Genomic DNA, 23,350 nt, shown 5'->3' on the forward strand with positions numbered 1-23,350 from the left:
ATCAGATAGCAGTAAATGCTGCTCTGAAACATGTGATTTATTAGCACGGCTTCCCTGCGATGTTTAAGCGGCCCTTTTCAGCCAGGAGGGCGGAAAGGCATGCACTAGTTCATTCACGCAGCTTCCTGCAAGCACAGCACTGCAGGGATTTGAAACATGTTCCAGGGTTTGTGAACAATAGCTATATTGAGAAAAACACATCACACTAATCCATCCCATCCACTGTATTCTCTATATATGTATAAAGCCATTTCTAGTTTTCTTAAAAAAATTGACAAAATATGAATACTGTTTTTATCTCCTCTAGATACTGGACATTATACCGAGAACAATTTATATATGTGTGTATGTGTGTGTGTGTGTTTTTTTTTTGTTGTTGTTTTATCCTTTTTTGTATGTTACCCTAAGCAGGAGTGGGGGGTGGATTGGGTGGGTTGGGGGCTATGGCGTTGGTTCAACAACTGTACATCTGTCTTTATGCCTTTCCTCTTGCTAATGCATTTTATACTGTCTCTATAAAAACATGTAAGATATATATATATTTATGCTTTATGCTTTTATGTCTATATATATATATATATATATATATATATATATATATATATATATATATATATAAGCATAAAAATTATACTTGTTTCCGCAGAGCACTATTTGTAAGGTGCATAAGGGCTATTTTTGGGCATATAACAAACAAGAAAAATGTGTTATAAAAGCAGGATTTCAAAATGAAAATAAGAGCATCGCAGCTGTTATGGCAAGTTCAACAGGAGCACCTTACTGGCTCATCAGTTAGAAACACTGCGACAGAGTTTTATAACTCCTACATACTGTTCATATCTAACGTTATCATGTTACACTGCAGGTGCTTGTGCCTGCATGTGCAAATCTCTCAAAAGAGTCAAGGCACCCTATTACCTCTATTCCTTATGTGCACCATATATCATCATCCTGTTTCACTCTGACTGATTGGAGATTTCCCCATGAAACCAACAGGTGCCTGCCTGGTGAGAAATTGGCCAAATGTGGCGGGAATGCAGGCACTTCTTGTAACAGTGACAATATCAAGGTTCCTCTTGAACTCTATCACTATTGTCCAGTAAAAAATATACACAGTTATGGCATGTTCCTGGCCTGATTTGACCCATACTGCGGGATCTTAAATCCATTCAACAGATAAATCCGCAATAGCCTCAATTTACAAAAATTTGTTACACCTGTACAAAAGAGTATGGTAAGTATTTTATTTGTGTTCACTGTGGTCACTTAAGGAAAAGTTATCAGAATTTAGGCTGAAACAGTGTCAATTTATGATGTTTTGACTGCTGTTGACCCTTCTCTGCAAATTGGCTTGATTTCTTTCAAAAATATGGAAAGAAGGCAATGAGCAACTTAAGAAATTACACTGAAATAAGCAAGAAATTAGTAAAAAAAAAAAAAAAAAAAAAAAAGAAAAGGAAAAAATTAGAAATTACCTGAAAATTACCTCGTAAATATAGCTCTTTGGTCAAATGTCAAATCATGTCAACGTAACTGTTAGAGGAAGAAGAGTAAGAACATTGAGATTTGGGAACTCCTTAGTTGTCTTTGTGATAATTTTATGGAAATTCACTTCTAAATTTTCCTTATTTCTTGTTAATTGGGAGATAATTTCTTAGGTTGCTCATATTCTTACCATTTTTAACCCTTGTGTTGTCCTTTAGGTCATTCTGACCCCAAATTAAATCTTTTGCCAAAATATGGTTTTTATACTTATGTGAACAACGTCTATTGGCCCTGCATTCCAAAACGAAAGGAAAATGTGTGGTAATGGGTTGGACTGAAGTTAGACTAAAGGTGTAACACAGAATTGATTGACAATTTATACAATATGCTTTAAAAAACAAATCAGGTGGGGTCATTTTTGACCCCTAAGGACAAAAGGTGTATGGCAATCGGGAAAACATTACGAGGAATCAAAACCAATTTGATCAGGTTTCAAAGGGTTAAAGAAGGGATTTCCAGTAACCCTATAGCTCAATCTCTGTGTAAAAAAAGGCTTTTAGTTTTATTGTGGCTCTCACATTTTTCTTTGCTCTCTGATTACTGACACACACTTGCCAATTGGTTTTTTAATCACTCATGCAATTGTTGAAAAAACATCCTACATAAGCAGTGAGGAATTGTGAAAATCTGAGGCTGCTGTTGAATGTTAAAACAGCACCACAGGTGCATGTTTGAACTCAAAATGCTCCATGCATGGAATTCATATGACCATTTGTGTAGATGATCCTGCACAGGAACCTTGGGACATGATTACAAGTCATTTTTCTTCATCACATCATCATAATGTTCGGGGGTACGAGTCTCTTTTTTAATGCTATGAGCTAACCACCTGCCAGCATCGTGTGCCATCCAGTCTAGCTCTGTGTTGCTCACCTTGTACAGTGCCACAGTAGTGAGGCTGCTCAGCGTCTGCAGTAGAGCTGGTCTTAGCGGAGCGTCTGTGTCGCAGCAGTCTGTGTTTAAGTCCTGAGAATGACTGTGAGGGGTCATTTTCACCCATCGGCTGAATGAACAGGCTGTCCTCCCTGATCTGGATGAGCCCAGTCTGTGCAGAAAACAGAGACATGTCCAAGAGCAAAGTGTAATTATTCTCATAAGGACGCTGGTATAAAGAGGACAAAGAAGTTGAATTTTAATAGCTAGATGAATGGTGAATGGAAAGTGTTTACATATAATAGGACCAGCAGGTGCTCTGTCTGTTGACAGAGCACATGGTGAATGGAAAGTGTTTACATATAATAGGACCAGCAGGTGCTCTGTCTGTTGACAGGCAGTTTTTACAAAATCAAAACTTTTCCACAATGATGATTTTTTCATGAGTAAATAATGTTCTCCTCATCATCTTCTGCCTGGCTGCTCGCCATCATCTGCCTGACGCTGTGTAAAGGTGACACAGAATTTCAAAATAAAGGTGCATCCGAAAGAGGATGATATGGATCAGTGTTCGCACTTAGCATCGAAGATATGTGATCGTGGCTCATTGGATCAATATATTGATCCACATCGCCCTTTTAGGAGCCTCACTAAGCTCAATGTTGCTGGATGTGGTTCTCTTGACCTAAACTAACCTGTCAATCCAACACCGTGATTAAAGAAAGGCAAAACTGTTCTAAATATAACCTTTGAGAGGGTTCTACGTGAAACCCATGGAATATTAAAGGGTTCTTGGTAGAACCCCCTGGGTGGTTTCTTGTCAACACAGTTAGAACGTTAAAGGTTCTGGAAAGAGCCCCAAAAAGGGTTCTGGATGGAACCATTACACACATAGAAGTATCCTCTGTAGAACCTCTCACAGATGGTTCCAGGTATAACCCTTAATGTTGGGTTTGAGGCAGAACCCTCTAAAATGGTTCCAGGTGGATCCTATATAAAAGGATCTACCAGGAACTAAAAAGGGTTCTTCTATGGAGACAAGCTGAGGAACCCTATATGGTTCTAGTTAATACCTTTATTTCTACAGATGTGATTGAAGGCCTATTTTGGAGAATTTGTGGCATCTGGAGGTGAGTTTGCAGACAGTAACCAGCAGAGAGTTCTGCTGTGTCATAAGTGTGAAGGAGACCTATAGTGCCCACGTCAAACACATGAATGACTTCAAGTTAGTACTTGTGTTTTTGATATCTCACCACCTTAGAATTAGGTTCTATCTAAGGCTCTATCTTTATTCTGAGCATTTTTGAGATATTGAACTTCAAAGTTTTGCATTTCAAATAGCAAACATGATATGAACCATTTTGTTTTCTGAATAAAAAGTCAAAAAATGCATATAAATTAAAAAAAAACAAACCCACCTCAAATAATGTTAATAAGTTGTCGGATAATAAGAATATGAGGAACTGAATTTTGTCAAAAATTTCAGACAGAACCTTTTAATTCTAAGATGGTGATTTGTGTCCTCTCACTGTCCTTTGTTCCGTGTGTTTTTTGTTCATGTTCTATCTATCTATCTATCTATCTATCTATCTATTGTTCTGGTCATAGATCCCCAGGTCCCAGGTTTCCTTGCTGATCAGGAACTATTGGTGCAGCTGTGATGTTCTCATCAGCTGTTGGTGATCAGCCTGTCTGGAGGGTTTCATAGGGAGGTCGGCTTTACTCTGCTCAGCTGTTTGCATGTCTACACAGAGACACCTTCAGTTATCTTTCTATGTTTTTTGTTTTGAGTGAAAATCTGAGTTGAGTATGTATTGGAAGTGTGATTCTTCCTTTGGCTAATTAATATGTTTCCCCCCTGTTCAGCAACTACACCTTTACTTTTGTTTAGGGACCAGTTCTTTTGTATGTATTTCATTTTAATAGAATTAGTGGGGGGCTGTGGGGAGTTTTATTCCTACGCCACCTCTTAGGCAACATTTATATGAAACGATTTCAGGAGAAAATGGCAAACTTCAGTTACGGTTTGGCTGTTCATTTACACGACACCACCTGTTTGTGTGCCTGAATGGAAAAATGGAAAGATTTAAAACGGGTTCCGGAGTGCAAACTTTTGAGAAAGCCACCATTGTTATTGTCATGCAAAGTGGTAATACGGAGTTTCCTCTGACAATGGGGACTTTTTGCACATGCGCATTCCAGTCTAAGACAATGGCCATGCGCGAGTAGGTGGACAACAACAACGATGGACTCCGGAGTGCTGTTTGTGCTGGTCACCCTTCTTAATTTAACAGTGCTACTCATGCGCCAACTACTAAATCCACCTTAATGCCGTCAAAGGTAGAAATACATACACATACAAATGTTGATCTATTAGTCATCTTTGTATATTTACATCTCACCGCTCTGTAGAGGAAAGTGTATGCGCGCACATGCCTTTTGTTTCATCACAAAATCACACCACCAACTACTGGCCTGGCATGTAAACTAAAGCCTTTTTAAATCATTTTTGGGGATCTGTGTGCACAGTGTTTGTTTTCAAAACATTTTCGTCTAAACACAGAACTTTTTTAAAAAAAAAATTATGCTGTTTTCTGTGGACCGTTTATGTGTAAACGTGGCCTCAGAGACCAAAGGGCCCAATTTTGCTTTCACTCTTTTATTCGTGTGCAGTGTCTTGTTAGTTTCCCAAACCACAACATGTCCATTCATCTGTCTATCTATCTATCATCCATCAAGCTATCTATTTTTTGCCTTATTCCCACTGCATAAAAACCTGCTAACGTCTGGCTTTTTAATGCAATGGGACAGGTTAAAATCGGCATTCACTCCTGATGGGAACACAACACACCAGTGAACACAGAAATCTCAGCACCTTCACCAGCAAGATGCAATGACGGGCCACCATTAATCACCATCCGTCTCCACCTAATCAGCGTTAAAACATCAGGTATCAAGTATGACATATATGAAGTGAAGTAACCACTGTAAAGATATCGGACCTCCATCCATGCTGCTTTCTACTATATACTTTTTCTGCGACATTGAACACACACACACACACACACACACACACACACACACATAAAAGTAATACCCATCTGCTGCGGAGTAGTGTACACAGCTCTGCTCTACTGGCAATGTGAAAGCATCCTATCACCTATTTTTAACGGGTTGACTTGTGTTTCAAAAAGCTACACACTCAATAATTTTGTTGGAAAAGTGCATTTATCCATCTATCTGTCCAACTGTTCAAGGGCAACTCAGAAAACTTGGCCAAGAGAATATCTGTGATTCCTGAAATCAAGCCAATCCTGCAAGTTTATAATGAAGTCATTGTATTTATCAGATCACATCAGCTGTCATTTTACAGTACAGTCAAGTGCAAACAGTCAAAATACCATTCTGCACTCTATCACAAATTTGTCAGGTCTGCACGGCGTTGGCAGCAACCAAAAGAGGAGGGAAACAAGATAATGCAGAGGCAGCAGTTACAACCAGCCACTATGAACAAGCCTGCTCTGACTCGAGCAGTGTGGTATGCCATAAAAGACAGCAGCAACTCTGTTCCAACAGTCCAGTCTGTTCCAACGTTTGCACAGACATTCTGCTCCCGGCTGAGCCCCTGAGCTAACAAATACTGTTAGCCAGCATAATGTGAACTGCACGGATGGATTAAAGCATTTCAACAAGTCCACAAACACAATGACATGATACTATTCATCAGTAGTGGCTGCAGAGAGAAGTACATTACACTGTGGTTAGAGGGATGTGACATGGTTTGAAATCCCTTCTTCCTCAGCTGGAGGAGTCTGACTCCCTCTCTTCCGTGTAATTCAATTATGTTATGATTTAATCTAAAATGTAGAGCTAATTCTCTATTTTGTTTTGTTTTTTTCTGATGTGCAAGCTTAATATGATTGTTATTCAGTGCGCTTCTGTCCATGCTCATTTGGCATTTACACTTTTATTATCAAAATCTTTATTTTGACTTCTTCCGTACGTTTTTCGTTCACTAACCACTTCTGTATACTTTTAGCTACAGAATCTATTCAATTATATAAATGTTCATGTCTTTAAAGACACAGGTGCTGTAACTTTTCTTGTTCATATCACTTTTACTTTACTTTAAAATATTAAGTATTTTTCGACTTTTTGATGATTAACCAAATGGAGGGAATCTTCAAGGCTTCTTAAAACTACTGCTTCAGCATATTTTTTGCCACAGACATTTAAACTTTAAACTTTACCAGACTTTTTAAAGTACGCTTCAGCTTTTTGATATCTTTAGCAGTTTTGTATCGCAGTTCATGCTATATGCTTTTTTTCTGAATTTATAATGGGTGTGAATTGTGCTGCTTTGGATGACATCACTAATGTTATTACTCTAACTTCCTTCTGTCGTTCTGCTTTTAAAGAATTTTCTGACTTAAATTCCAGTAGTGCCTACAAAATTCACTCTTTATGCATTAAAGCTATAGGACCAAACGCTTTTTAAAATTTTCTGCCTCGGAGCAAGAAGATATTCCTTCTCATTAGCAGCAATGTTATTTCACCTTAACCTTCTGGTATAGTCTAATTATAGTATACAAATTTACTTAATAAACTTATAATATTACAGATTGTAAGTCCAGTTGAAAAAAAAACAAATCTTTATTCTGCTTTTTCGATGCAAATATGGATGTGTTCATGTCCATAATTCAAATCAAAGAATTGTTACAAAAACCACTGAATATCTTTTACCAAAGATATGTCACTCAGCATAAAACATAAGCCACGTAAACTATTCTAGCGGGATTACTGCACCATATGTGCCAGGAAATGTACTACTTCAAATCTACTCTGATATACATTTACAAACATATAGCCCTTGAAAGTACAACTTTGGAACTGATAAGAAATGAGGTAACATTTTCACTCAGATTCTGTTCAAAAATCAGTCATCATTTTAATCATCAATCAATCATTTTAATTACGAAAAAACAACTGAGGATAAAGAGGGCAGATATGTGATTTCGATAAGTGATGGCCAAATGAAGCCTTGTGAACTGTTTTCTTTTTTTTCTGAGCCAACTGGATGGCGCTATTGTTCAAAAAAAAAAAGACAAGAAGAAAGGTCAAGCAAAGGCAATTTTATATGCTTTCAACTCTTTGTTGAACAGAGAGCGCCACCTAGTAGACTCAGAAAAGAAAGAAAATGGTTCATGAGGTTTCATTTGACGATCAGTAATGTCAATTGGGACTATTGGAGGTACTAAAATTACAATACTCAACTTATATGCTCTAAACGAAGACTGCACAGATTTCTTCAAGAACATTGCCTCACTAGTAGCTCATAAAGCTGAGGGAATTACCCTAATTGGTGGAGACTTTAATTGTATCTTGAGACAAGCTATGGATCGGCTCCCAGCAGAAACAGGCTTGATGTCCAAAATAATCCACTAGCCTTATTGCAATGATAAGTGAACTGGGCTTGGTGGATGTCTGGCGACATCTACATCCCAGAGAGAAGGACTTTGCTTTCATGTCCCAGGTCCGCGCTAGTTATTCTAGGCTGGATATGTTTCTGATACCCAGCACAGACAGCTACAGGACGACTAAATGCAATATAGAACCAATTACAATATCAGATCATGCCCGTTATTTTAAATATAAAGATTGGGCCAAATAAACAGTTCAAATATTGGAGACTTAAGTTCTCATTGTTAAATGATGAAACAATTCAGCAAGAAATGCATAAAAAATTAACAGATTATCTCAGCTTAAATGATAATGATACTGTTTCCCCCTCTACTCTCTGGGAGGGGGCCAAAGTAGTTATGACAGGCAATATTATTGCTACTTCTTCAAGAGTTAAAAAGCAAAGGCTCGCTCAACAGGATAACTTAGAGGAAGAAATCATGAGATTAGAGACTGAGTACCAACAGTTAAAAAATAAGAAAATATTTGACTTACTCAAACAAAATGGAAAAAAAAAACCTGGATGATCTGTTAACCTTCAGAGCAGAAGGAGCATTACGGATCATAAAGAGGAAATACTACGAAATGGGTAATTGAGCAAGTCGCTTGCTGGCTTTTCAACTACGTAAAGCCCAATCCAACTGAGTACTGCATAAGATAAGATCCCCAATTAATGATCAGATGTTAACCCAACCAAAAGATATTGCAGAGGCATTTGCTACATACTATAGGAAGTTGTATACAGAGGAAGATGAGCCTCATAAAAAAGAAAAGATTGAATCATTTTTTTAAATCAGTTAATATGACTAACAGCAGATGAGGTAGATTCAATGACAGCCCCAATTAAATAAGAGGAAATAAAGGAAAATATTCTTCAACTCAAAAATAATAAATCTCCAGGTGTAGATGGTCTCCCCGGAAAGTATTACAAAACATTTGCTAATGAGTCTATAATCAGAGGGAAGCCCACCTGGACCATGGTCAGTGGCAATAATAAGTGTCATTCATAAAGAAAACAAAGACCCAAATTAATGCATGCCATACCAACCAATAAGCCTTCTATGTGTAGACCTTAAAATCTTGACAGAGCAGACTGGGTTTATTAAAAACCGCCAGGGGAATGACAATGTTAGAAGAGCCTTGAACCTGCAATCGATTACTGTCAAGAGAGACACCCCATCAATGCTTCTCGGCTTAGATGCCAAGAAGGTATATGATAGGGTTGACTGGACTTTCTTAGAACAAACCCTTAGACACATGGGTTTTAATGATAAATTTGTGAAATGGATCAAAAAATGTTAAATCTTAAATCCAGAGTTAGGGTCACTGTTCAGAATTTTTTCCTTTGGGACGTGGCGCACGTCAGGGAGACACTTTATCAACCTCGTTGTTCGCAATCATCATCAAAACACTGGCTGAATTGATAAGAATTAATCCCATCATACAAGGAATTCCAGATGAAGGAAATAACCAGCACAAGTTGGCAATAATGGCAATAATGTAAATGTTATAAAAATGGTGTCTGTCCCCCGACCACTTAATTTGTTTAAATCTAAAATAAAAACAGCATCATAACAGGAGAATTAAATGCAGACTCTTAAACATTAGATCCCTATCAACCAAAGCTCATTTAGTCACTGATTTAATATTGGATAATCATATTGATTTATTATGCCTGACTGAGACCTGGCTTTGTCCTGATGAGTACATTCGCCTGAATGAATCCACTCCTCCTGGTCATATAAATAGTAACATTGCACGCAACACTGGCCGAGGAGGGGGAGTAAGGCTAAGCTAAACTATAATTCATTTGAAAGCCTTTTCCTTAGTCTTTCTCACCCATCCTGGAAAACTCTACAGCCAATTCTATTTGTTATAGTGTGCTGCGCCCATGGCCCATATTCTGAATTTTTATCTGAATTCTCTGAGCTCAAGTTTAGTGCTTAAATCAGACAAAGTAATTATCATAGGGGATTTTAACATTCACATGGATATTAATAGTAATAGCCTTAGTTCTGCTTTCTCCACACTTTTGGATTCAATAGGCTTCAGTCAGTGTGTACATAAACCCACTCACTGCTATAACCACATCCTAGATCTTGTCCTAGCATACGGCATCAATATTGAAGATTTATTAGTCTTCCCAGAGAATCCCGCTATGTCAGACCATTATTTAATAACTTTCAATTTTTTATTACACGACTACAAGCCTCTCAGCAGGAGTTACTATTCTAGATGTCTATCTGATTCAGCAGTGGCTGACATCATTACCATGTCTTACAGTGACTGAGAATACTCTTCCTAACTTAAGTCATTCTCAAATTGATTGTCTCGTTAATAGTTCTACTGGCTCAATGCAATCAGCTCTTAACTCTGTTGCACCTTTCAAGAAGAAAATAATGAAACAAAGAAAATTAGCTCCATGGTTTAACCCCCAGATCCACAAACTGAAACAAACATCAAGAAAATTTGAAAGAAATTGGCGTTCAACCAACCTTGGAGAGTCCCGTTTAGTCTGGCTGGATAGTCTTAAAATGTATAAGAAGGCCCTCCGCCATGCCAGAGCAAACTATTATTCATCATTAATTGAGGAAAATAAAAACAATCCCAGGTTTCTTTTCAACACTATAGCCAGGCTGACTCAGAGTCACAGCTCCATAGAGCCTTGTATTCCCCCGGCCCGAAGCAGTGACGACTTTATGAGTTTCTTTAATAATAAAATGATAACTATTAGAGATAGAATCTATCACCTCTTGCCCTTAACTGACCTGGCCCCGAACTCAGGTAGCTTAGATATGGCAGCAAGGCCTGGAATTTATTTGTACTGGTTTTTTTTACCACATTCACCTTTGCCGACTCTCTACTCTGATTTTAGCATCTCAGCCATTAACATGCCTGCTAGACCCCATCCCAACTAGGCTACTTAAGGAAGCTTTATCCTTATTAGACAATTCTTTATTAGATATAATCAGTGTGTCTTTATTAACAAGCTATGTACCACAGTCTGTTAAAGTAGCTGCCATTAAACCTCTTCTAAAGAAGCCCACTCTCAATCTTGAGATTTTAGCTACCTGTAGACTGATATCTAATCTCCCCTTTATTTCTAAAATCAGAATGGAACAATTAATTGGCCTTGAAGGAACAGCACTAACCTGGTTTAAATCTTGTCCACGCATATTTAAGTCTGCTTCAGAGTGCCACAAGGTTCTGTGCTTGGACCAATCCTTTTTACTTTGTATATGTTTCCTCTAGGCAACATTAGTAGAAAACACTATAAATTTTCATTGTTATGCTGATGATACACAAATGTATCTATCTATGAAACCAGGGAAACTGATCAGCTATCTAGACTTCAAACATGTCTTAAGGATGTAAAAGCCTGGATGTACCGTAATTCCTTGATGTTGAATTCAGACAAAACTGAAGTTATTGTTCTTGGCCCCAAACACCTCAGAAACTCCCTTTCTAATGATGTAATTTCTCTAGATGGCATTACCTTGGCCTCTAGCACATCTGTAAGGCACCTCAGAGTTTTATTTGATCAAGATTTATCTTTTGCCTCCCATATAAAACAAACTTCAAGGACTGCTTTCTTTCACTTGCGTAACATCGCAAAAATAAGACATATCCTATCCCAGACAGATGCTGAAAAATTAGTACATGCATTTGTCACCTCTAGGCTGGATTACTGTAACTCCCTTTTATTCGCTTGCCCCAACAAATCTCTTAGGTCTCTCCAACTGGTGCAGAACGCTGCTGCACATGCTTTAACGGGAACCAAGAAAAGGGACCATATTTCTCCTGTTTTAGCTTCGTTGCACTGTCTCCCTGTAAAATCCCGGATTGAATTTAAATCTAAATGGTCAGGCTCCATCCTATCTGTCACAGCTCACAGTTCCTTACCAACCCTCAAGATCACTGTGCTCTTAACATGCAGGATTACATGTGGTTCCCACAGTTTCCAAATGTAGCATAGGAACTAGAGCCTTCAGCTACCATGCTCCTCTCTTATGGAACCATCTTCCAGTTTCGGTCAGGGAGGCAGACACCGTTTCCACTTTAAAAGGTAGACTTAAGACCTTCCTCTTTGATTAGGTTTATAATTAGGGCTAGCTCAGGTTGCCCGGACCTGCCCATAGCTCGGCTGACATAGGTTTAACCTGCCGGGGGAATTTCTATAGGGGTCAGAGAGCAGTGGGAACTAACACTGCTCTCTGACCTTTATATTTAAGCCATAATAGCTGATAAGTGACCCTAGTTTCATTAGTGTGTATATTCCTGGAGCACAAGTTTTTTGTGCTCAGTTGAAATCCCCCATCCGTGTGAGGAGGGGAAGGTGGGCGGAGCTTTCAGCCAGATCGGACGGGGATGGTTTTTAGTCCATACAGACCTGCCACTCTGGCTCTGCTTCCTCTCTCTCTCTTTCTTTTCTATTACTGCTCTCTGGCATTCATATTTAAGTCGTAATTGCAGTGACTCTAGGATCCTCATTGACTGCTTATCCTTTTTACTGCTCACCACCTTGGGTCTGTTGAACTGCACTACATTAACTGCACTACGTTGACAGCATTCCTGCTCCCTTGTTTCCTAGCTTTCCCGGATCCTGGCCACAACCCTGGCTGTGCCTAATCATTGTGATATCTGTCCTGGCGCTGTGATCAGTCATCACTAGACACATCAGAGAATACTTTGCATATTAAAGAACAATGGGAACTGGAACAGATTACAGTAGTGGACAATGATGTCTGAGAAAGTATATGTAATAGGTGTCACTGTGGGGTTGGAAGCCAGCAATGGAAGGAATTTGACTGGATGGTTAAACTGAGGTTCTTCAGAACCCCAATGATGACCTGTATGTTTAAAAATAATTTTACCAACAAATGCTGGAGATACTGTGATACACGGTCGGTGACCACACCCACATATTTTGGGACTGCCCAAAAGTACAGACATTTTGGAAGATCATAGGAAAAATGGAGAGAAACCTGAAATTGGTCATTCCTTTGGACCTGTTGTTATTGCCTGATCACAGGTTTACCACAAACGAGTGTCATATGCTCCATATTCTGCTGATGGCTGCAAGAAACACAATTACCATCAATAAACCTCCCACAACTGTTCAATGGTTGCATGAGAGCTCAACTACAACTAAAACTCCCTATTTTAAAAATAGGGATCAGTAGTCGACTTTCTTTGTTAGAAACCTTTTTATGTATCCTTACCCTTTGTTTTTTTTCACTACTTTTTTTAAAGTTATTCTTTTATAATAATTTCCAGTTGTATATGTATTTGTGTATGTATTTGTGGGTGTGTACACGTACATGTACATGTACACGTGTGTATATATATGTGTATATATGTATGAGTATGTTTGTATTGGGTATATGTACATGTGTCTGCATATGCTTATATATTTTTTATACTTTTACCCTTATTTGGGTTTTTTATTATTATTTTAAGTATTTTGAAGCTTTGTCATTCATGCACTCCTGCATTTATGTCTGCCTGTGTAGTATGTGTATGTGTATACCCACGAGCTATGCTTAGGTGTATGGAGTATGGATGGGTGCGTTTAATTAGGTTCATGGAAGGTGTATACATGGGTATGTATGTCTGTCTACAATGTTAGTATGTCAACTACTGTTGTATGGTGAATCTTTGCCCACTTGTGCAATTGCGTAGGGTAAGACCCACTCTCAAGGTGTCTGTTCTGCAATGTTAATTGCCTGTTCATTGATGTAAATGGCAATAAAGTAAAAAATAAATAAATAAATTAAAAAGAGGGGGTTGGAGTCACATTTGTATGAGGGGCCATGTGGGATATTATTCAGAATTACCTCTCACATTCACATATGAAACAAGTATCATTCACACACACAACTGACAACCACACACAATTGAAATGCTTTCACAAACAACTGAAAACCATTCACACACACAACTGAAATCAGTACACTCACACACAACTAAAAACCATACACGCACACTACTGAAAACCATTCACACACACAACTGAAATCATTACACTCACACACAACTGGAAACCATACATGCACACAACTGAAACCATTCACACACAGAACTGAAATCCATACATGCACACAACTGAAAATCATACATGTACACAAGTGAAAACCAGACACGCACACAACTGAAAACCAAAAACACACACACAACTGAAAACCTCACACACACACACACACACACACACACACACACTGGTGAAATGCTCCCATAAAAACACTGGAAAATTTCAGTTAAAACAGAACACATTCAGTATAAATGGAACACATTCCAGTAGAAACCGGAAGGCGGAGTTAAAGTAGAAAGTGTAAATGGTGGGAAACAATATGGATGTCTTCCCAACAACCTACAAATAATCTCGCTGAGGCAGCGAGTTTATTCAACACCATTTTGGCCTTGCTGAGACCATAAGATCATTGACAAATGTGACAACAGTCGGACAGCAACCAGTCGTTGCAACTCCTGCGGACACGCTAGACAGCCTCCTGGCATCCCTCTTTCATCAAGCCAGCAACACAACATGCCGGGGCCAGCTACAGCTCCGGTCAGAGGAAGATAGCCCCTCAGAAAATGTCCTGTTACCATAGTAACTCAATTACTGGCATGCTTGCATGCACAACAGGAGCAGAGAGGAGGGAGAAGAAAAGACGCTAACTTAAATTAGAGCATGACAGAGAATAAACCACTGTACAATAATTGTGTGGATATTTTGAACCTTTTCCCAATCCGCACTCGGAGTTGCAAATGGTGTTGAGTAAAGCCGCTGCCTTAGTTACATTATTTGTAGGTTGTTGGGAAGACATCCATGCGGTTTTCCCCCATTTACACTTCCTGGTCCAACTTCGCCTTCCGGTTTCTCCTGAAATGTGTTCTTTTACTGCATTGGGTCCTTGGCAGCATGTTGTGCCTTGGTTGCGAGATGCTGGATGATATTTAAAATCACACACTGGAGCATATGATACTGCTGTCTTTTGGTTGTGTATAAGCATGCAAAGAAGACATAAAGAAGAGACATATAAGCAGCTCTTTTGTGTTATCTCTGTTTTAAAAAGACTACTGACTCTGCAGCACTGGACCAGGTGTCATGGTCCAGCCCTAAACACTTCATGTAAATACTTAAAATGTAATACAGTTGGTTTCACCAGAACCACCACATTTTGCCATAAAGACACACACACACACACACACACACACACACACACACACACACACACACACACACACACACACACACACAGACTCGCGGAGTGAAAACAATACCAGCCGTCATGTTGTTGTCACGGCTGGTGAAAATGTCAGGAAATAGGTCAAAAGTCTGCTCTGCCAGCCAATCAAAAGCTTTATTCTGAAAGGCATCTGGAGTATTCACTATGTGCTTCAGTGCCACACCAGCGTGTGTGCATGAAGTCTGGACAAATACAAATACTGACAGCCTGATCACACTCCGAGCCAGACTTAAGACCAAACACACAGTGAGCGTGTGTGTGTGTGTGTGTGTGTGTGTGTGTGTGTGTGTGTGTGTGTGTGTGTGTGTGTGTGTGTGTGTGGCAGAGTGAATACCAGCTTTACTGTTTCTGACTGCTCCAATGAGCAGTTAGCTTAGAGACTTGGAATTACAAACCACTATCTGATCCACCTTAAGGTGCTAATAACATTTCTGTGACCCCCAGAGCCTGCGTTTTGTCAGCTCTACTAAAGTCTTTTCCTTTATGTTTTAAAAAAATCCACGATCATATTATTGTGAAAACAATCCTCGTGTACACGGATCCACAAAAGTAATCAAAAACACTGTAGTATGCAAGCCAGGCCAGTAGTTGGCAGTGTAACTCTGTAATGACATACCATAGAAGAACAGTTCACGCATGCACGAAATGTAGCCATGATGTCACCATTCTCACAGGATCTACGCAACGACAGTTTACAAGGTAACAAAAGAGATGACGTTTTCAAAAGATTGCACTCTGGAACCGTGTCAAAAGTTTGACTTTTCAGGCCCCCAAAACACTGTTGTTGTGTGAAAAAAAGTTCAAACTGCAACACAGGTTTAACATTTTATGCAAGAACCATTGCCATGTAAACGGACCCTGGACTGTAGCCCAGGAAAAACTGTTTCAGTGCTGAACTCCTCAGTTGTCCACAGTGTACACAAAGACATCACTTTGATGGATGCTATTCTTGCAAAAGTCCCTCATATACAACAAAATATAAGCAGGGGTCCCACACATTTTCATGGACACAATTCAAAACATTTCCACGACTTTTCAAGTACCCGAGATAAAAAAAATGCCTTGCCCTTCTTGCCTGGTATTTTTCAAACATATCAGATTCAAACATAATTTCAGCTAGCTGGGCTACATACAGGGACCAGGAGGACACAGGGAGAAAATGGAGAAAAGTACGTGACAATAAAAGAAAAGTCACACTTAGACGCACATTACAGCTACGTTACGTTGACAGCTTCCTAAAATATATTTTCAATCATGTTACATTACATGGAAGATTGTTCACTGAAGATTACACTAACAATTTCATGATTTTTCCAAAACTTTCAATGATTTTTAACTCTTTGAACCCTGGATCACATGTACTTTCAGACTCAGAGCACTGAGCAAATTGGTTTTGATTCCTTTGAAAATATCGAGGAAAAAGCGATGAGCACCATGGCAAGGAATGTCCTGCAAATTGCAAGTTAGTAGTTTTAAAATATTATATTTAAAAAGGCTGGGGTATCTGGGGACATTTTGGTAGCACACTGCGCAGAAAAGAAATGACAGTTCAACTTGAACCAATCTCAGTCTCTGACATCCAAGGGGCATTCTTACTGTTGACAATGTTGTGGATGGATGGATAATGGGAATTTCATAAATTATAATTAGCGCTCATAATGAGGCAGGCTAACAGTCATGCAGGCTCAACACCTAACTGTATAAACCAAATGCACCTCTGGAGACAGTGACTACTGTGAATAGGGCAGTTTAGTCCAGGGAAGACCGGAGGACAACTAGGAAAGACCGGTGGCAGCAGGAAAGACTGCACATGGAGTGGACGGCTAATAACCCAACACACTAGTCTCCAGAAAGGAGACACCCAACCTCTACTATGAAGGCCAAACAAAGAAAACAGCCTGAAGGCCCTCCGAGAGGCGGGATGGAAGGGCCAAACAGGACGGATCAACTGGTAACGACTGCTAAGAAAATGACCAACAAGATAAAGATTCTTCGGAAGGGTGGGTGCAGATGGGGGCTTAACATCCACATGGGAAAGATGAATTATGGTGGTGTCAACCGTAAGCAACCTTGCACTGCCCAGGCAGGTAAGACAAGTGGGATCCAAGGCCGGGCAGAAAACCACAGTGCCATAGGGCCCAACGTTGCAGAGGTAGGGCAGGAAGAGAGAAGGGAGGTGGAAGACATGGAAGGGAATAGCCCCTAGAGGCGAACCCAGGAGCACCCCCAAGCAACCCAGGAACTGAGCCAAGCCAAAGAGCCAGAAGGTTCAAAAGCCCATGGCAAAAGAAAAAGATCAAGTGGCCAAAGTCCAGTGCGGCAGAAGAATGGAATAGGCTGCATGACTACCTCAGCGTGCTGTTACAGAAAACCCTGCACAGCACAGTGGAACTGAAGCTGAACCTGTTTGGTGAGGTCCTGTATGAAGAATGCAGTATCAGGTTTGGCGAAGTGACTGGCAGGAAGACAGCAGCAAGGGCCAAGGGGTGGAGGGAAAAGGAAATCGATGACCTGGTGGCAAGCAGAAGGCGACTCTGCAGGCACTGGAGGAAATCAGGGGAGAGAGAGAAGGAGGGTCTGAAAGCCCTCTGGGATGACATCAAAAGGAAGCTCATCAGCCTACGAAGGGCCGAGCGGATCCAGCAGCGAACGAAGGAGAGGGCAAACTTCTTCAAGAATCCCTTCCAATTTGCACGGGGGCTTCTTGAGGAGAAAGCTGCGGGGACGCTGGAAATGTCCAAAGAAGAGCTGGAGGAGCACATCCATGCTCCATCCCACAAAGACCAACCCACTGGGTTTGCCAGGGTATGTGCCAAAGCCACCCGAACCAACAGCTCTTTTCAATACATCACCTCCCAAACTCAGCAAGGTTAGGCAGGTCATCATGCTTGCAACATCCGCCTAAGCACCAGGGCCAAATAGAATACCTTACAGGTTGTAAAAGAATTGTCCCAATGGGCAAGAATGACATTCAAGTCAGGCAAGTCGAGGAGTCTTTCCGTGCGGAGAGGCAAGAGAAATGATAGAGCCGTTTTTTCCATCAGCAGCGAGAACATCCCCCTCATCGCAGACCAGCCCATCAGGAGTTTGGGAAGGCAGTATACATCCAGCCTCTCAGACAAGGAGATGGAGAAGACCATCCTTCACCAACTGTCAGAGGGCCTATCCCAGATCAACACCAGCCAATTACCCGGAAAGCACAAAGTGTGATAGTATCACTTCACTCTGTACTCCAGGGTAATGTGGCCTCTGAAGCTATGTTAAGTCATCTCATCAGTTGTGACCAGGATGGATGGGAAAGCCAACTCTTTCATCCGCAAATGGCTAGGGCTCCCACGATGGCTAGGGCTCCCCTGCTTCTCAACGACAGGCCTGTATGGGTGGAACACACTCCATCTACCACTAAAATCCATCACTCTGGAATACAGGCAGGATAAGGCAAGGCTGGTCATGCAGCTGAGGGACTCTTCGGATGCAACAGTGAGGGACATGCACACCAGACTAACCACAGGGAGGAAATGGAGAGCAGAGGAAGAAGTCAGAGAGGCGATTGGCAGGCTGCAGCACCAGGAAGTGGTAGGCAGAGTCCAATCAGGGCAGGCAGGTCTTGGAGGGGGCGAGCCACCCATTTTCTGGTCAAGAGCCAGGAAGAAGGAGAGGAAGGATCTTGTTGTGGCTGAGGTCACAAAGAGCCGAGCAATCAGCTGGGCAGAGTTCTGAAGGATGCCACAAGCCCGGCTCAGCTTTCTCATTTGAGCGACATACGACACTCTGCCCTAACCCTGTAATCTCCACCAGTGGCTGGGCACAGAGCAGGCCTGTGACCTCTGTGGGACCATCAACGCCTCCCTCCAACACATTCTAGCAGGGTGCAAGGCTGCACTGACACAGGGCCGGTTCAGGCGGTGGCACGATCGAGTGCTAAGGAAACTGGCGGAGCTGGTGTAAAGAAGGAGACTGGAGGCATGCCAGGAAAGTCAAACAGGGAACCAACACAGGATCCACTTCCTCAGATGGGGGAATCTGCTGGTCTTCCAACAGAAGACCAGCAGATGGTCAGGTGGATGGAACACAAGAATATACCGCGTAGAAATTGGTGCTCGAGGATTTGTGGGGGGCTCAACAACACGCCTACTTAAAGACCTGGGGCTACAAGGAAGCGCACTGAGCAAGGCAACCAAAGAGGTGACTGAAGAGGCAGAAAAAGCAAGCTTTTGGCTCTGGCTTAGGAGGCGGGACAAGGCATGGGGTAACTCCTGAAGTAGGTCGGCTGCAGGGAGTGTCAGGGAATTGTCCCTGTTCAATGCCCCACCACCAGGAGACGTTCCGGGTTAAGGGGCGAAACATCGATGAACGGCAGCCCCCCAGCTGATGACCCTGCAGCCAACCAAACAGGCACCATTGGAGGTGCGGCAGGCTTACAGTCAAGCAGGCTCAACACCTACCTGTATTGAGTGTAGAGGTGAGAAAGCTGTCACTGGCTTTATTTAAAGGCGTTGCTAATTTACACAATCCAGATGTTTTGGGCGAGGACACTGGAGAAAGTCTGTTTGTCGGCCACCGTGCTGTCTCTAGTGACAGCAGAGTCATCACAGCAGCAATTTTACACACAAAAACTATATGACAGCTTTAGTACTATTTTATGATAAATGCACAGTATTAGATTTTTTTTTTTTTTCAAATATCGAACCCTCTCTTCTGCAAGTATCAAATACTATTTGATGTGTGCATTTCAACAGCTGTGGTGTGCTCCACAAGTGAGCACCAATGCCATAACCCTTTTCCACCAAAATTAGTGTGTGTATGCAGTTTTTTTTAAACAAAGATGAACATGCTAAAAAAAGGCTATAGATTCCTTTCCTACTGCCAGTAGACAAGAGCTGTGTACATGGCTCCACGGCAGTATGCCAGTATGTGTGTGGTTGTAATTTTCTTGAAACTGCTTTATTCAGTGTTTGTAGCTGTTTTAATCACCTGGTTTGTTTGGAGAGAAGGAGACCTCTGTGGATAATTCACTTGAAAACCTCCTGAATAATAAAAGCTACAGGATTTCTTGCAGAGAGAAGTTTTAGATGGTTTCAATCTGCAATTCTGCAATCTTACACACTTTCCCTTTAAAATAGTTCCCCTAATTTTCAGCTTTCCCTAAGTAGTTTACTATTGGAGCAATCACCTTACTAAAAAAACCTTGACTCACAGTCAGAAGATTCTTACTGAGCTTACAATCACCTCTAACAGTCCTTATGGACAGACGGACATTCTTCCGTCCTCTGAGGAGACTGAAAGATGCACCCGAGAGCTTCGCGAAAGGCTAGTAGGTGGAACTTAAATTGAAAGTATGTTGTCAGACTTAAAGGGATAGCTCGGGTTTGTATGAGGTACTTATACATAGTCAATGTATTACATATAGGGCTGCACCTAACAATTATTTTTAAATCTCTCTCTCGACCATTTTTTCAATTAATCGATTAATCTATCGATTATTTTTTCATTGCTCTAACTATTATTTCTTTTATTACTCGATTAATATAACAACGAATTCACTGAAAATAAGCAGTCCAACAAAACATCTTACAGTAAAATTAGTGCAATTTGAACACTAAAAGTTTTCTCTAACTTAAATAATTGTTACTAGTCCATTCTTTCTGCATCAAAATAGTCCAGCCGTAACTGGGCCTTAAAGGCATATCGCTGCCTGCTGATATGAGTGCTGTATTTTCATATTTATAAGCACATATTCCTCTCATTTATGAAGTTATACAAGTTCCTGCACAGCTGACAAGCCAGTCCTGTAAATGTTTCAAAATAAAATGCCTTGTATCAGCAACTTATGGCATTCTGTCCACAGAAGACAGTCAGGGGGCTTTTGTTTTGAAAGGGAAGCAAGGAAGTTGAGGTGAATCAAACATTTTTGTATTTCCTCCTCTCTGTGACAGAGAGAGACTTTGAACTGCAGTATAAAGTGGTAAAGAGTCAACAACCGCAAGCGTCACACATTTCTCCAAATGTGCTGTAGCTGACATGCAGCTGAGACGTGCACATCAGGCGCTGCTCAGGTGAGCAATGTGCATGCTCTAACTTGATAACATGAACACTGAAACAAAAAACATCACACTCGGTGCTGCTCAAGCTGCTGTCGCTCTCTCCAGCGCTAATTACATACAGTAGATTTCAGGCAGGAGATTTTAGGCTAGAGTCCAAAATAGAAGCTGAACAATGTACAACTGTGGAGGGGTCAGCAACAAAACATATTTTAGCCACCTAAAAAAGTCCTACTTAAATCGATCAATATCAGTTAAGAGTACGCTCGATTGAGAGTATTTTCATTGCTTTACCTTAATGTCACTTTTAAAAGTGTAGGTTCAGATATACCAAAGTAACACATTAACACAAACTAACTGATAGAGGCAGCGGTAGACCAGCAGCTGCTGTGTTCAAAGAGCTAAAATTACTGTTTCTCTCGGTGAAGTCTGGTGATGAGAGCATAGATGGGAAACTGAAGCCATTTCCATGTTGAAACAGGCTGTCCAACAGAAAGGTGAAGCGGTAAAACTACTTTCAATGTAACGTGCACCACATTCTCACAATGATGAGTGTACACGGATCTGTAAAAACAACTGAAAACGCAGTAGTATGGATGCCAGGCCAGTAGTTGGCGTTGTAACTTTGTAATGACAAATCATAGAAGAACACCACACACACATGCGTTAAGTGTGGCTTCTGTGTCAGACTCCAGCCTGCTTCTACAATCTGCAGGCACATCTTCTGTATGTAATACAATGACTTTGGATAATACAACCCCACTTGTCAGTCCATTTAACATACACTTTTCCTCTTTTGTTTCCTCATAAAGTAACTTCAAGTTTGACCAGATTACTCCATTTTCTGATGTTGCTCAATTCCATCACAATAAAATACTTTTCATGTGTCTGTGTCATTTTAGACACATTTCCAAATATTCCAGACTGATTTATTTTGGAAACTTGGATCTCTGCAAGCATAAAGAATAAAGTTGTGTGGGTTTGAACAGTGTTTGGCTGCACAGCATGACTCTGAACTGACTGACACACCAGCAGGTCAGGAGGTTTAAAATTATCTACACTGAGTGAGGAGACAGCAGTCAAAAAGCCTACTCAGAGGCACTCCTGGTAACAGGGAGAGTCTCCTCAGGCCAAGCTGCTGTCATCTGTAACCTGCCCTCATAACACTGGATGCTCTGGAGCTCAACAGCTTGGATTGAATAGCATGAAACCTATCAACAAGTCCAAAAAATACAGATGGATTTACCAGGCCGCCACATGTGCTCAGTGATGCCAGAGAGTCGGTGTAGTTGATGATGGAGCCGGAGTAGAAGCAGAGCTGCTCCCGGTACAACCGGCTCACCGCTGCGCTCCGGTCCCCGCGTCTCTCCTCCACCACGAAGTCCCTAGACAGAAACGTGCTGTCCCGGGTCAGATTTAAATACAGGCTCCTTCCGAAAGCAGGCAGTGACAGGATAATGTTACCCGGGTCAGGGTGTCCTCCCTCCGTAGTGTCCAGGGAGCGCTGACCGCGGCGCCGCAGCGTATGGACACCGGGGGACAGGTGCGCCTCCCGGCCGGACAGCAACCTGGGAACCACCTCATCTGTGTCCGGCTCAGACTGGTCTGCGGGGAGGGACAGTTTGCATCAGAACCAGCCTGAAGTCCTGACTGTGAACTGACTGAACTATGCGCTCTCAGGAAGCCACGTCCAACCTCACTGCTTTACTTCGTTAACTAAAATCTGCACTCATTGCTCCCGTTAGTCTGTCAACCGGACAGGAAGACAACAGTGGACTTCCTAAATTAGATCTGTAGTAACACATTCCGTGGTTTAACGGAGCTAACGGATTGCTGGAGTTGACCTATATTTAAGAGACATCTAGGCGGAACGTTACACAGCAAAGAAAGTTCGAAGTCAGTACTCACCAGTCAGTCCGATGCACAGCAGAGACAGCAGCAGAGGAGCGACATGGCTGTGATGCATGTTAAAGCAAAGCGGGCAGATGAAGTGAGCAGTGTGTGCTTTTAGTGGCGGAGGACTGAAGCGCTGCAAAGCACTGAGCGGACGGCGCAGATTTTCCGAAGCTTAGAAAAGTTGTTGACTTTCTGCTTCAGGCTGCAGTGTCTCTGTGCTGTAGAACACGCCTTCGCAGCTCGGGCCCGCCCCTACTCATGTCAGATGGGTCCCATTAAACCCTG

The 23,350-nt window shown here is 41.3% G+C and overlaps 1 protein-coding gene across 2 annotated transcripts in view; it reads right to left on the reverse strand.

The window, feature by feature from the left end:
- Positions 1–23,350, reverse strand: part of adamts17 (ADAM metallopeptidase with thrombospondin type 1 motif, 17) — a 144,859-nt gene extending 121,509 nt beyond the window's left edge. The window contains exons 1-3 of one of the 2 annotated variants that reach the window (XM_088081458.1): positions 23,078–23,350; positions 22,416–22,774; positions 2,419–2,590 (exon numbers count right to left, since the gene is read on the reverse strand). In XM_088081458.1, the coding sequence (XP_087937584.1) occupies positions 2,419–2,590; positions 22,416–22,774; positions 23,078–23,135 (589 nt within the window). In that variant the 5' untranslated portion in view covers positions 23,136–23,350. The remainder of the gene's footprint in view (positions 1–2,418; positions 2,591–22,415; positions 22,775–23,077) is intronic. The other variant, XM_042485175.2, reaches the window with a different exon arrangement.

This window comes from Plectropomus leopardus, chromosome 1 (genome assembly GCF_026936395.1).
Source record: "Plectropomus leopardus strain MGB_pleo_1.0 chromosome 1, ASM2693639v1, whole genome shotgun sequence".
In the NCBI taxonomy this organism is placed as follows: domain Eukaryota; kingdom Metazoa; phylum Chordata; class Actinopteri; order Perciformes; family Serranidae; genus Plectropomus; species Plectropomus leopardus.